This window comes from Agelaius phoeniceus, chromosome 19, assembly GCF_051311805.1.
Source record: "Agelaius phoeniceus isolate bAgePho1 chromosome 19, bAgePho1.hap1, whole genome shotgun sequence".
Lineage (NCBI taxonomy): Eukaryota > Metazoa > Chordata > Aves > Passeriformes > Icteridae > Agelaius > Agelaius phoeniceus.
The window spans coordinates 12,374,250-12,389,925 of record NC_135283.1 but is presented as its reverse complement, the minus strand read 5'-3'; the positions used below and the strand labels follow the sequence as shown (position 1 = coordinate 12,389,925).

The 15,676-nt window shown below is 48.0% G+C and overlaps 1 protein-coding gene across 5 annotated transcripts in view; it reads left to right on the top strand.

Annotated features, from left to right (window-relative positions):
- Positions 1–15,676, top strand: part of SLC39A11 (solute carrier family 39 member 11) — a 75,440-nt gene that overhangs the window by 4,171 nt on the left and 55,593 nt on the right. For all 5 annotated transcript variants that reach the window (XM_054644976.2, XM_054644975.2, XM_077188277.1 and 2 more), the window contains exon 4: positions 3,203–3,361. In XM_054644976.2, the coding sequence (XP_054500951.2) occupies positions 3,203–3,361 (159 nt within the window). The remainder of the gene's footprint in view (positions 1–3,202; positions 3,362–15,676) is intronic.

Genomic DNA, 15,676 nt, shown 5'->3' with positions numbered 1-15,676 from the left:
CCCCCTTTTTTCCGTTTCCCTTCCCCCCCTTTTTTCCCCTTTCCTTTCCCCCCCTTTTTTCCCCTTTCCCTCTCCCCTTTTTTCCCTTTCCCTTCCCCCCCTTTTTTCCCCTTTCCTTTCCCCCCCTTTTTTCCCCTTTCCCTCTCCCCTTTTTTCCCTTTTCCTTCCCCCCCTTTTTTCCCTTTCCCCCCCTTTTTTCCCTTTCCCCCCCTTTTTTCCTTCCTTTCCCCCACGACCCTGCAGCTGCTCCAGCTGTTCTGGGTGTGTTGGGGTGAGCCTGGACACGTGGATAAATTGAACTGGGATGTACTGGGATGTACTGGGAGCGCCTCTCCCTGCCTCAGTTCCCTCTCTGGAGTCCCAGCTAATCCCAGTTCTGCAGGCAGGAGCTCTGAGCTTTTGTGTTTCCATAGAGACAAAGCTTTGCTTGCTGGGGCATCTGATGGCAAATTCTGCTTTTTCTCTGAAATCTTGAGATCCTTAAATGAGATTTTTAATTTTTTTCGTTTATTTTTTTCCCCTCCCAGCCGTTCTCTGTGGTGCTGCAGGGCTGGGCTCAGCCACCAGGAGCAAACACCTGCAGCCCCTTCCCTGCAGCTTTTCCTCTGCCTGGGCTGCACTTTGGTTTTTCCCTGTCCCAGGTGCAGCAGGAAATCATCCTCAGCCCTCCCCAGGGATCAAATATTCCCTAAAACAGCACCAGGAGCTCACTCAGCTCTGCTTAATGGAGCTTTAATGAAGCCAAGTGGAAAAGTTTGGCAGGGAAAGTGCCCTGCCAATGTCTTCATCTTCCACCTGCCCTTCCCACTCCTTTTCCAGCATTTCCTGCTCCCCAGTGTCCCTTGGTGTCCCCATTCCCATCCCGGGGATCCCACAGGAGGGAGGCCAGGCCCTCCTGCTTTAATCAGGGATTTAATTGCAGCTCAGCCCAGCCCTGCCTCTGTTTATGCTGAATTTTAACTTAAATTGAGGCTGCACAGCCACGGAGGCACTGCTGGATCCCTGGGTTTGGGGGGGCAGAATTTGGGGGGTTTTCCCTGCACTGAATCCCTGTGGAAGGAGGTGCCAGTCCTGGGAGAGGTTTGGGTTTAAATCCTGCTGGGTTTGGAGGCATTCCCACCACAGGGAGGGCACAGATCTGGAGTCCCTGCTTGGTTTTTGTCTCCTGTCTCACTGCTGGAGCCCAGGGCGGGCTTTGGGGTCCCCCAGTGGGGCTTTGGTGTCCCCCAGTGATGTTTTGGGGTCCCTGAGGCTTTGGGGCTCCCCCAGTGAGGATTCCTGAGCTTTGGGGTCCCCTGGTGATGCTTTGGTGTCCCCCAGTGATGCTTTGGGGTCCCTGAACTTTGGGGTCCCTGAGCTGCCTCCTGCCTGCTGTGTTTTCCCAACCCTGCTGCATTTATGGCATTTTGGCATCTTTGGAGCACAAATGCTGCGAAAATGCCCCAAAATGCCCCAAATCCAGCTTGGCAGGAGCAGGAGATCCCCGATTCTGTGGGGCTGGAGGGAGGGGAAGGTGTGGGAAATCCTCAGTGCCCCAGAGGTCCCAGGTTTGTTGATCCAGGGGGATTTTCCTCTTTTATTGCTGCCTTTGCTGGCCTGGGGTGTCTGTCCCTGGCTGGGCCATGCAGAGCTTTGGGATCAGTGTGGATTTGGGGTTTTGGCAGGAATCCTCCCCTTTTTGGCACCCCTGGGGTCAGCTGAGCCCAGCTCTGCCCCTGCCCTGCTGGGTGATCCTAAATCAGCTGAGCCCAGCTCTGCCCCTGCCCTGGCTGGGCAGGAGATCCCAAATCCCCAAATCCCACGCTGGGCTCAGGGCTGGGCTGAGGAGAAGCTGCTGAGGAGCTCCCTGGCACCTTGGGGTGTTCTGTAAATCCATGACAAAGCCTCCCAGCACCTGGGGCTGCCAGGATCAATGGAATCAATGGAATCAATCCCTTTTCCTGCAGCTGGGGCTGGCTCAGAGCTGTGTCAGCACTGCCCTGGAGCCCTGAGCTGTGGGATCCTGGCAGGATCTGGGGGCTGAGCTCTGTTTGCTGTGCAGAAATGAGATCCTCACATGAGCTGACAGCCTCACTCTCCAGAGCCTCTCCCTGCTGCCACGCTGGGCTGTGTGGTTGTTTTTTACAGGAGGTGGCATTTGAAAGATGAGGTTTGACAGCCCTGCTTAAGGCTGACATGACAGCCCTCGTTCCTCTTACTCACAGCAGTTCAGATTCACACAACCCAGCCCCAGGGGCTGAGGCAGCACAGGCAGCTCTGCCTCCCTGCCCTCGAGGGTGCCAGAGCCTGCCCTGAGCCCTGGGCTGGGCTGCAGCTCCTCAAGGGGGCTTGGAGCTGCAGGAGAGGGGATTTGGGGTGGGCACTGGGGAGGAATTCCCTGGGATGGTGTTGGGGCAGTGGCAGGAGGTTTGGGGTGGAAATTGGGGAGGAATTCCCTGGGATGGTGTTGGGGCACTGGCAGGAGGTTTGGGGTGGAAACTGGGAAATAATTCTGTGGGAAGCTCATGGGACACTGGCAGGAGGTTTGGGGTGGGAATTAGGGAGGAATTCCCTGGGAAGCTCTTGGGACATTGGCAGGAGTTTAGGTTGGAAATCGGGAAGCAATTCTGTGAGATGGTATTGGGACATTGGCAGGAGGTTTGGGGTGGAAATTGGGGAGGAATTCCCAGTTGGGGTGTTGGAACACTGGCAGGAGGTTTGGGAGTTGGGAAGGAATTCTCTGGGATGGTATTGGGACACTGGCAGGAGGTTTGGGTTGGAAATTGGGAAGGAATTCCCAGTGAGGGTGTTGGGGCCCTGGCAGGAGGTTTGGGGTGGAAATTGGGAAGGAATTCCCAGTGAGGGTGGTGGGACCCTGGCACAGGTGCCCAGAGCAGCTGTGGCTGCCCCTGGCAGTGCCCAAGGCCTGGCTGGCCAGGCCTGGCAGCACCTGGGACAGTGGGAGGTGTCCCTGCCATGGTGGCACTGGATGGGCTTTGAGGTTTTGTCCATCCCACACCATTGTGGGGCTCTGAGCATCCTGCCCAGGGGATCTCCTGGGCTTCTGGGGCTGCAGGGCAGAGCTGGGGTCACCTTTCCTCAGCACCCTCCTGCTGCAGCCTCTGGGCTCTGCTCCTTCCCTGCATCCCGCACCCATTCCCGCTCTGGGATTTCCTTCCCTTCCATCCCATGGGATCTCACTGTGCTCCCCCTCTGTCCCCAGGTGATGCTGGCAGCCTCCTACTGGTCCCTGCTGGCCCCTGCCATCGAGCTGGCCCAGGAATCCGGGACCTTTGGGGCCTTCTCCTTCTTCCCAGTGGCTGCTGGCTTTGCCCTGGGGGCAGCCTTCGTGTATGGGGCCGACCTGCTGCTGCCAGAGCTGGTGAGTGGGGCTGGCCTGGGGCTCAGCCCAGTGTTCATTGTGGGGCTGGGGTGCTTGGGGCTCAGCCCAGTGTTCATTTATGGGAATTGTGGGGCTGGGGCTCAGCCCAGTGTTCATTTATGGGAATTGTGGGGCTGAGGCTCATCCCAGTGTTCATTTATGGGAATTGTGGGGCTGAGGCTCACCCCAGTGTTCATTTATGGGAATTGTGGGGCTGGGGCTCAGCCCAGTGTTCATTTGTGGGGAATGTGGAGTTGGGGGGGTCATCCCAATGCTGTCAGTGGGAATTTCCAGTCTGGGGGCTCATCCCAGTGTTCATCAGCAGGATTGTGGAGCTGGGGGATCATCCCAGTCCTGGTCAGTGGCAATTCCCAGTTTGGGAGCTGATCCCAGTGCTGTCACTGGGAATTCCCAGTTTGGGAGCTGATCCCAGTGCTGTCAGTGGCAATTCCCAGTTTGGGGGCTCATCCCAGTGCTGTCAGTGGCAATTCCCAGTCTGGGGGCTCATCCCAGTGCTGTCAATGGCAATTCCCAGTTTGGGAGCTGATCCCAGTGCTGTCACTGGCAATTCCCAGTTTGGGAGCTCACCCCAGTGTTGTCACTGGGAATTCCCAGTCTGGGTGCTTCCTGCCCTTCCTCCAGCTGCAGGGAACCCCAGTTGGTACCTGAGCACGGATGGATTCTCTCCCACATTTATGAATTTGTGATTTCCCTGAGCCCTGGCTGGCTCTGCTGTGCTGGATGCAGTTCAGACTCTCTGAGCTCTGTTATTTTTTATCATCTCCCTGTTTTTTTCCCCCCTTTCACACTTTTGCTTTTGTTCTTCCCGCTGGCAGCTCTGCTCACACAGCTCAGGTGTGACCTGGTGTCCCAGGGGCTGCATCTGCAGAGCTGCCAGCCCTGGCACTGCTGCTCAACCCCAGCAGGCAGCCTCAGACTGCTGCTAAAAATACAAATAAACGGGGGAGCTGGTGGAATTCTGCAGCTGCCAGCACGAGAACGGCGCAGCCAGGGAAGAGATTTCCACATTGCCAAGGAGATCCTTCACTTTTCACAATGGTGCAGCCAGAGGAGAGATTTCCACACATTTCCAAGGAGATCTTTGAGTTTTCACAATGGTGCAGCCAGAGGAGAGATTTCCACACATTTCCAAGGAGATATTTCACTTTTCACAATGGTGCAGCCAGGGAAGAAATTTCCACATTTCCAAGGAGATCCTTCAGTTTTCACAATGGTGCAGCCAGAGGAGAGATTTCCACACATTTCCAAGGAGATCTTTGAGTTTTCACGTTGAGTTCAGTGGGATTTTGCTGCCCTGTGGTGATGAGGAAGGAGTGGGAGGTTTTTAGGAGGTTTTTAGGAGTCTGTAGCACCAAGCTTCCCCTTTCCCTGGCTTTTGGAGAGGGGTCAGGGCTCAGTCAGCTGTGAGCAGACTTGCTGGGTGTTGTGGGGTCGCTCTGCCCTGGTTTGAAACGCCAGGTGTGTGCTAAGGAAGGCAGGAGCCTCCCTGAAATAGAAAATGGAAACTTCTTCCTTCCATTTCCTCTGAAATGGAAAATGTAAAACTTCCTTCCTAAATTCCTTCCTAAATTCCTAAATTCTTCCTAAATTCCTTCCAAAAATTCTAAAATTCTTTCCTAAAATTCCTCCCTGAATTCCTACATTCCTTCCTTCCTAAATTCCTACATTCTTTCCTTCCTGAATTCCTACATTTCTTCCTTCCTGAATTCCTACATTCCTTCCTAAATTCCTACATTCCTTCCTTCCTAAATTCCTACATTCCTTCCTACCTAAATTCCTACATTCCTTCCTAAATTCCTTCCTTCCAAAAATCCTAAAATTCCTTCCTAAATTCCTACATTCCTTCCTTCCTAAATTCCTACATTCCTTCCTAAATTCCTTCCTAAATTCCTTCCTTCCTTCCTAAATTCCAAGTTATTATAATTTTGGAATTAAGGGGCTCTCAGGCAAAGGTATGGGAGCAGGAATGACAGTTCTTTATTAGGGAAGAAAATATTTTCCCTCGCAGGGATGAAACCACCCAATGGATCCTGAAATGCAGGAGCAGGGCCCGGGGCTCCTGGGGCTGGGCAGGGCCTGCAGGAGTGGAATTTGGGGATGTTTTGGGAATGTTTTGGGGGTGCTTTGGGCACAGAACAGAGGTTACACCTGCAAGATGGGAATTTGGGGATGTTCTGGGAAGAGAGCAGAGGTTGCACCTTCAGGATGGGAATTTGGGGATGTTTTGGGAATGTTTTGGGCAGAAAGCAGAGGTTCCACCTTCAGGATGGGGATTTGGGATGCTCTGGGAAGAGAGCAGAGGTTACACCTGTAGGATGGGGTTTTGGGGGTGCTTTGGGGATGCTCTGGGCAGGGAACAGAGGTTACACCTGTAGGATGGGAATTTGGGGACAGAGAACAGAGATTGCACCTTCAGGATGGGAATTTCGGGATGTTTTGGGAAGAGAACAGAGGTTACACCTATAGGATGGAAATTTGGGGATGCTCTGGGAAAAGAACAGAGATTGCACCTTCAGGGTGAGAATTTGGGGATGTTTTGGGCAGAGAACAAAGTTTGCACCTTTAGGATGGGAATTTGGGATGCTCTGAGAAGAGAGCAGAGGTTGCACCTTCAGGATGGGAATTTGGGGATGTTTTGGGGATGCTCTGGGCAGGGAACAGAGGTTACACCTGTAGGATGGAAATTTGGGGACAGAGAACAGAGATTGCACCTTCAGGATGGGAATTTCGGGATGTTTTGGGAAGAGAACAGAGGTTACACCTATAGGATGGAAATTTGGGGATGCTCTGGGAAAAGAACAGAGATTGCACCTTCAGGGTGAGAATTTGGGGATGTTTTGGGAATGTTTTGGGCAGAGAACAAAGGTTGCACCTTTAGGATGGGAATTTGGGGATGTTTTGGGAAGAGAACAGAGGTTGTACCTGCAGGATGGGAATTTGGGGATGTTTTGGGAATGTTTTGGGCAGAAAGCAGAGGTTCCACCTTCAGGATGGGAATTTGGGATGCTCTGGGAAGAGAACAGAGGTTTCACCTGTAGGATGGGAATTTGGGGATGTTTTGGGCAGAGAGCAGAAGTTTCACCTTCAGGATGGGAATTTGGGGATGTTTTGGGGGTGCTTTGGGCAGAGAACAGAGGTTCTGCAGGATGGGACTGCACTGCAGGATGGGAATTTGGGGGCAGAGAGCAGAGATTGCACTGCAGGATGGGAATTTGGGGATGTTTTGGGCAGAGAGCAGAGGTTGCACTGCAGGGATGAGGATTTGGGGGCAGAGAGCCGAGGTTCTGGGCAGAGGTTAGACCTGAGTGTGTTGAAATGAAAACCAAAACTTTATAGTGAGGCTTGAGCCACCCCTGAGCCGGGAATGTGCTCTGGAGCCATCTCCCTTCCTGTGGAGCCCAGGTTTCGCCCTGGCCACGGACAGGGGGTGCTGAGAGGGTCCCTCTGGGGCTCTCTGTGCCCTCCAGGCTGCATAACAACCACGTCTAAAAGCTTTTATCCACTCCTTGTCAGCCCAGAAGGGTTTTCCTGCTGCACCAGCCCTGCTGGAGCTGGGAGCTGGGGCACCCCAGTGTTTGGTGCTTGCCCCTGGCAGGGGCAGGGTTAATTCCCGGCAGCTGGAGTCATTGCATTCCTCACAAAAGGCAGATCTAATCTATCCCACCTTTCCCTTTGCCTTTTCCCCGGTGTTTGTTCATCCCCCGGCTGAGGAGGAGATGCTGGTGGGCTTGGCAAAGCTCCCCACAGGATCTGGGGGCACTTGGAGGGCGAGGGCAGGGCAAGAGCAGATCCCAGGGCTTTGGAAAAAATTTATAACATTTATTTCCCCAGATCTCCTGGCATGGAGCCTCCAGTTTAACCTTTTTTTTTTTCTTAAAATGAGGCTTTCAGGAGGTTTTTTGGGTGCTGATGGGGCTGGGTGAGCTTCTGGTGCCTTTCCTAAAAAGGATTTGGGGCTCAGCATCTTCCCTGCCAAGACCCAAAACCTCTGAGGGAAAGTTTACTTAAAAATTCACTGCAGCAGGTCCCTGATGGCTCAGCAGCTATTTTGGGTCTGCTGAAAGGCAGAAGAATGCTGGAATTAAGTGTTATTATTCCCATCCTTCAGAGCTGTCGTGCAGCTCCGCTGCCTGGGGTGGGTTTTGTTCAGAGTTTGGGGTTTTATTGGGTTTTATTGGGGTTGGGATGTGCTGCTTGCCCTCCCTGGGCAATCCAGAGGATTCCCCAGCCCTGGCTCTGGGTTTCAGCCACTTCCTGGCCGCTTTTCTGCTGGATTTTCATGTCCAGGTGCTTTTCCCTGCAGGAGCTGGGGGCTCCTGCATTCCTGCTTTGCTCAGATTTCCTTTGCTCAGGGCAAAACAAACAGCAGCCCTCGAGTTTGTTTGGTTTTGTGGAGCCCTGGCCGTTTTCCACAGGCTCTGGGAGCAAGGAGGGGTCTGGCTCTGAGGGTGAAAAACTTTGGGGGTTTTTTCTGGGAATGTAGCAAAGCCTCCCATTGGGAAACCTCCTTCCCTTCCATTTCTAAATAACCCAGAGTTGCCTCAGCGTGGGTTTAATTAATTTATAATTTATGGTTATATATATATAAATATATAATATATAAAATATATTATCTATAATGTATATAATGTATATAAAAATATATAATGTATATAATTATATATACACACACATATATATACACATATATACACATATAATATAATATATATAACATAACATAATATATGTATAGTATATCATATAATATACATATATTGTATTATATATATAATATATAATATAATTAATATATATAATATAATTAATATAATATAAGGTTATAGATCCATGAGGGATGGATCCCTGTCTCCTGTCCCAGGTGGGATTTCTGCCATGAAAATCCCTGAGTACCAAACCCACCCATGGGATCCTGGGAAGGGCTCAGAACCTTCAAAGGTTTTATTTTCCATCTTTATCCATGAAAACCTGGCTGCTTCCCACCCCTGTTTAGCACTTTAGTGCTTGCAATCCAGTGGTGGCTGGGTAGGTTGGAATTATTTGCCAAAACCCCCACAAAATGCTAATTATCCTAATTTCTACCCAAGCATTTTGTTTTATTAATGGAGGTAAAGGCTTATTTACTGCCGCAGTGCAATTTGTCAGCTGCTCTTAATTAGGATTCTCTCTCATTATGCACCAAGGGTTTGATAACAGCATTATTTGGGAAGCCCCAGAGCTGGTGCTGCAGAGCTCCTGGTTCTGAGCTGGGGTTGGGCTTCAATCCCCTCCTGCCCTGCTCGGGTCTGTGGGGTCTGGAGCACTTTGGTGTGGGGTGGGCTGAGAAATCCCTCGGGGAAAAAGCAGGGACAGAAATCCTGGTTTAAATCTTAATCCTTCCTTCCATGAGCTGCTGCTCTGCATGGAGCCTCTCTCCATCATCCTGATCCTCTCCATCATCCCGAGCCTCTCTCCATCATCCTGATCCTCTCCATCATCCCGAGCCTCTCTCCATCATCCTGAGCCTCTCCCATCATCCCGAGCCTCTCTCCATCATCCCGAGCCTCTCTCCATCATCCCGAGCCTCTCTCCATCATCCCGAGCCTCTCCCATCATCCCGAGCCTCTCCATCCTTCCCCTCTCCATCCCGAGCCTCTCTCCATCATCCCGAGCCTCTCTCCATCATCCTGATCCTCTCCATCCCGAGCCTCTCTCCATCATCCCGAGCCTCTCTCCATCATCCCGAGCCTCTCTCCATCATCCTGATCCTCTCCATCCCGAGCCTCTCTCCATCATCCCGAGCCTCTCCATCATCCCAAGCCTCTCCCATCATCCCGAGCCTCTCCATCATCCTGAGCCTCTCTCCATCATCCTGAGCCTCTCTCCATCATCCCGAGCCTCTCCATCCTTCCCCTCTCCATCATCCTGAGCCTCTCTCCATCATCCTGCGCCTCTCCATCATCCTGAGCCTCTCCATCATCCCGAGCCTCTCCCATCATCCTGAGCCTCTCCCATCATCCCGATCCTCTCCATCATCCCGAGCCTCTCCATCATCCCGAGCCTCTCCCATCATCCTGATCCTCTCCATCATCCTGATCCTCTCCATCCCGAGCCTCTCTCCATCATCCCGAGCCTCTCCCATCATCCTTCCCCTCTCCCATCATCCTGAGCCTCCTTCCCTGGAGCAGGAATTGCTGGGATGGCTGCTGGTGTTCCATGGGCCTCTCCCTCCTCCTGGCTTTTCTCCCCTCCTGGTCTGCTATTCCATGGGATTTTCTCTCTTTCTGTTCTGACATTCCCTTGGCTTTTCCTTTCTCCTGGTCTGCTATTCCATGGGGTTTTCCCTCCTCCTGGCTTTTCTCTCTTCCTGCTCTGACATTCCATGGATTTTTCCTCTCCTGGCCCTGACATTCCATGGGTTTTTCCTCTCCTGGCTCTGATATTCCATGGGCTTTACCCTCCTGGCTTTTTCCTCCTTCTGCTCTGACATTCCATGGGCTTTTCCCTTTTCCTGCTCTGACATTCCATGGGCTTTTCTCCCCTCCTGGCTTTTTCCCCTTCCTATCCCTGACATTCCCTGTTTTTTTCTCCCCTCCTATCCCTGACATTCCCTGGTTTTTTCCCCCCTCCTATCCCTGACATTCCCTGTTTTTTCTCCCCCTCCTATCCCTGACATTCCCTGGTTTTTCCCCCCTCCTATCCCTGACATTCCCTGTTTTTTTCCCCCCTCCTATCCCTGACATTCCCTGGGCTTTTCCCCCTCCTGTCCTTGACATTCCCTGTTTTCCCCCCTCCTGTCTGACATTCCCAGGGCTTTTCCCCCCTCCTATCCCTGACATTCCCTGGTTTTTCCCCCCTCCTGTCTCTGACATTCCCTGGTTTTTCCCCCCTCCTATCCCTGACATTCCTGGTTTTTCCCTCCTCCTATCCCTGACATTCCCTGGTTTTCCCCCCTCCTGTCCCTGACATTCCCTCTTTTCCCCCCTCCTATCCCTGACATTCCCTGTTTTTCCCCCCTCCTGGCTCAGCCTTTGCTCCCTGCCTTTTGCTCAGTTTGTGCCTGGCTCGGGCTGGTGCAGGAGCATTTCCCAGCAGGAGCAGGAGCAGGGAACGTTCCCCTCCCTGCCCTCCCCTGCCTCCTGCACCACCCCCTGTTTATCCCGGGCTCTGCTGCTCCCCCAGCCCTTGTTTGAGCTCCGTTTGTGCCTTGGAGTCTGCTGGGAGCAGAACCCCCAATTAATTCCCCCTCAGTGAAAGGCAAACCTGCCATTAGGGTGTCAGGAGGCAGCAGGAGAGGCTCTGTCACTGCCTGCAGCTGCTTCTGTGGGAATCCCCAGCTCTGACTCACCCAGGAGCTTTTGCTGCTTTTTGTGCTTTTTATTAAGCAGGATTTTTATGCTTTTTATGGATGCTTTTTATTTCTTTATTAATAATTTTATTATTATTTATTTTACGCTTTTTTTTTTACTTTTATTATTATTTATTTTATGCTTTTTATTTGTATTTAATTTTATTGTTTATTTATTTTATATTAGTTAAGCTTTTAATTTTATTTATTTCTATATTATTTATTTTATTATTTTTATTCTTATTTTTACTTTTATTATTTATTTTATATTTTTTATTATTTTATGCTTTTGATTTTATTATTTATTTTATATAATTTATTTTATGCTTTTTATTTTCATTTTCTGCTTTTATTATTTTCTGCTTTTTTATTATTTTATTTTCTGCTTTTTTATTTTATTATTTATTTTTATATTGTTTATTTAATGCTTTTTATTTTTATTTTTGACTTTTATTATTTATTTTATGATTTTTTAATTATTTTATGCTTTTGATTTTATTATTTCTTTATTTTTATATTATTTTATGTTTTTATCTTTATTTTTACTTTTATTGTTTATTTTATAGGGTTTTATTATTATTTTATTTTATGCTTTTTATTTTATTATTTCTTTATTTTTATATCATTTATTTTGCGCTTTTTATGTTTATTTTTTTACTTTCATTATTATTTATTTTACACTTTATTATTATTTTATTTTATGCTTTTTATTTTATTATTTCTTTATTTTTATATTATTTATTTTATGCCTTTTTTATTTTAAGAGGGTATTTCCTGTTGGGACTGAGGTGTTTATCAGTTCTTATCTCTGTCACGTTCTCACCTGAGTTCTGCAGCACAAACTAAAAATAGAGCCCTATCTTTCTTTCTACAAGGTTTTTTTTAAAGATAAATTGTCTAATTAAGAAATGACACCTAAATTATTTTTACTTTTAACTCAATAACTGAGTACCTGTGGCCCACAATGTGGATTTTTATCCAATTGCACAAAACCACCCAAACCCATGGAGGAGAAGGTGAAGAAGAAGCAGCCTCTGCCCTAAAGCCTCCAGCTTGCTTTATTACTATATATGATTACTTTATTATTGTATTATTATTATATTGTGAAAAGCCAATCATTATATGTGCATTTTCCACATCCCCCCTTGTGGTTTTATGGGACAGCCGAGGTTTGGGACATTTGGGAGGGTCCCTATGGTGACACCTGAGCTCCAATCAGGGTTTAAGGATTTAAACTCCAGCACTGGGCAGTGCAGGAGGAGCCCATGGGCAGAACTTTGGGAGGGGTTAAAAGGTGAAACCTCCATTGTAGGCTGAGCACAGGGTGGGGAAAACCCTCTGCTCATTTTCTCTCTTCAGTCTGCTGTTGTATTTTTGACGAGGTATTCCTTTATTACTATATATTTATAGTATTGTATTTTTTGGTATTTTTATTGTATTTTTTAATATTTTTTAAATTGTATTTTTATATTTTTTAAATTGTATTTTTATTGTATTTTTTTATATTTTTATTTTTTTAAATTGTATTTTTATTGTATTTTTTTATATTTTTATTTTTTAAATTGTATTTTTATTGTATTTTTTATATTTTTATATTTTTAATTGTATTTTTATTGTATTTTTTATATTTTTATATTTTTAATTGTATTTTTATTGTATTTTTTATATTTTTATTGTATTTTTATTGTATTTTTTTATATTTTTATATTTTTATTGTATTTTTATTGTATTTTTTTATATTTTTATTTTTTTTATTGTATTTTTATTGTATTTTTTATATTTTTATTTTAATTGTATTTTTATTGTATTTTTTATATTTTTATTGTATTTTTATTGTATTTTTTTATATTTTTAATTGTATTTTTATTGTATTTTTTTATATTTTTATTTTTTTTTAAATTGTATTTTTATCGTGTATTTTTACCAAACCTTTCTGGGCTGATGAGCAGTGAGTGGCCATTGCTGCCAGGCTGTGCTGAGCTCTCCCTCACGTCTGCAGGGCTGGCTGAGCACCCAGAGGAAGCTGTGTGTTAAAATAATGCAATTAAGCACTGCAGCCTCTTCATTTGGGGGCTGATGGATGCTGCCTGAGCCCTCTGCATCCTGCCCGGGCTCCCAGAGCTGCCCTTCCCCTCTGCAGAAGGGAATATTGGGGAGGAACGAGCTGGTAATTGAAGGTTTGTTTGCTTTTCCCTCTCACCCTGGCAAAAAGCCTCTGAAAATCCACGCGGGAAAAGGGGTGGGACTGGTCCTGGCCAGGCTTTAATAAATGTGTGCAGAACAGCTCCTGTTGATCCCAGCTGGTTGTTGAAATCTGAATTAAAATCTCACTTTGTGGGGTACAAACGCCTCTGAGGGTGCAGGGGGTGTGAGGAATAAAAACCCCCTAGGATGAAATAAAAACCCCCTAGGATAAAATAAAAACCCCCCAGGATAAAATAAAAACCCCCCAGGAAAATCCCCCTCATGGTCTGGCTGTGCTGGAACAGGCAAATCTCCTCCCAGCACAATCTGGTTATTAAAATCACAATTAAAATCTCACTTTGCGGGGCACAAACCCCTCTGAGGAGGGTGCAGGGGATGTGAGGAATAAAACCCCCCAGGATAAAATAAAAACCCTCAGGAATATTCTCCTCAAGGTCTGGCTGTGCTGGAACAGGCCAATCTCCTCCCAGCACAAACTGATCATTAAAATCACAATTAAAATCTCACTTTGTGGGGCACAAACCCCTCTGGGGGTGCAGGGGGTGTGAGGAATAAAACCCCCCAGGATAAAATAAAAACCCCCCAGGATAAAATAAAAACCCCTCAGGAAAATCCCCCTCAAGGTCTGGCTGTGCTGGAACAGGCTAATCTCCTCCCAGCACAAACTGATCATTAAAATCACAATTAAAATCTCACTTTGTGGAGAGGGTGCAAGGGGTGTGAGGAATAAAATACCCCAGGATAAAATAAAAAGCCCCCAGGATAAAATAAAAACCCCCCAGGAACATCCCCCTTGAGGTCTGGCTGTGGCTGGAACAGGTGAATTTCCTCCCAGCACAATCTGGTTATTAAAATCACAATTAAAATCTCACTTTGTGGGGTACAAACCCCTCAGAGGGTGCAGGGGATGTGAGGAATAAAACCCCCCCATGATAAAATAAAACCCCCTCAGGATAAAATAAAAACCCTCAGGAAAATCCCCCTCGAGGTCTGGCTGTGGCTGGAACAGGCCAATCTCCTCCCAGCACAAACTGGGAGTGATCCCCACCCTAACTGGTTTTGCTGGGCTCAGATTCTCCACTTGGAGAATTATTATTCCAATTATTCCATAGAAAAAAAGGAATTTTGCTGGTTGTGGTTGGGGTTTTTCCAGGATTCCTGCTGGGCAGGAGCTGGTGACAGTGACAGGAAACTCCTGCTGCTGCAGGGATGGGGTGGGTTTGGTTTTCTTGTTTGGTTTTCTTGTTTGGTTTTCTTGTTTGTTTTCTTTTGGCCAGAGCAGGGAAAACATTGCTGTGCTTTTGTTTTGGTGGTGGCAGAGGTGACAAAACCACCCCTCCCTCGTGCCCTGCCAGAGAAACACCCTGGGGGCATTGAGAGTGTGCCCCTTTGGGTGCCAGAGATGTTCCCTGTGCCCCTTTTGGGTGCCAGGGATGTTCCCTCTGCTCATTCTGGGTGCCACGGATGTTTTGGGTGCCAGGGATGTTCCCTGCATCTGTTTTGGGCGCCAGGGATGTTCCCTGTGCCCCTTTTTGGGTGCCAGGGATGTTCCCTGTGCCCCTTTTTGGGTGCCAGGGATGTTCTGGGTGCCACTGATGTTCCCTCTGCTCCTTTTAGGTACCAGGGATGTTTTAGGTGCCAGGGATGTTTCCTATGCCTGTTTTGGGTACCAGGGAAGTTTTGGATGCCAGGGATGTTCCCTGTGCCCCTTTTTGGGTGCCAGGGATGTTTTGGGTGCCCCTTTTTGGGTGCCAGGGATGTTTTGGGTGCCAGGGATGTTTTCTGTGTCTGTTTTGGATGCCACTGATGTTCCCTGTACCCCCTTTAGGTGCTAGTGATGTTTTGGGTGCCAGGGATGTTTTCTGTGTCCCTTTTGGGTGCCAGGGATGTTCCCTGTGCCCCTTTTGGGTGCCAGTGATGTTTTGGGTGCTACTGATGTTCCCTCTGCTCATTTTAGGTGCCAGGGATGTTTCCTGTGCCTGTTTTAGGTGCCACTGATGTTCCCTCTGCTCATTTTGGGTGCCAGAGATGTTTTGGATGCCAGGGATGTTCTCTGTGCCCCTTTTGGGTGCCAGGGAAGTTCCCTGCATCTGTTTTGGGTGTCAGGGATGTTCCCTGTGCCCCTTTTGGGTGCCATGGATGTTCTCTGTGCCCCCTTTTTCAGGGGGATGTAATCCCAAATCCTTGCTTTCCCTAAAAGGATACATTTTTATAAAAATCTAAAAAAATACTTATTTTCTATCAAAAAGGATCCCCTTTTCCAGGGGGGTGTGATCCCAAATCCTTCCTTTCCCTAAAAGGATTATTATTGTGTTTTTCAAATCTAAAAGAATACCCATTTTGTATCAAAAGGGATCCCTTTTTTCCCATATAAAGGACCTTTTTTCCCACACAAAGAACACCTCTTTTCCTCCATAAAGGACATTTTTCCCCCTCATTTTCTTCTCCACCAGGCCAACCCCACTCCTGTGCTCCCCTCCACCAGCACAGGAGTGCACTGGGAGCTCCCACAGCCCAGAACAGTTTTTCCTCCAAGTTCTTCCTGTCCAAGTCTCTCCCTTTCTGCACTAATCAACCCCCGTGGTTATTTCAGCAGACACTAATTACTGCCACCGACTAATTAATGCCAGTTGCCTTCCCTGCTCTGTCTGCAGTGTTTGGAAGGCGCTGACACCAATTAAAGGCCTCCTGCAGGCTCGGGGCTGGCATCAGCCTGAGCTTTCCTGAAGGTCACCAGCGTTGGCACAAAGTGTCCCCAATCC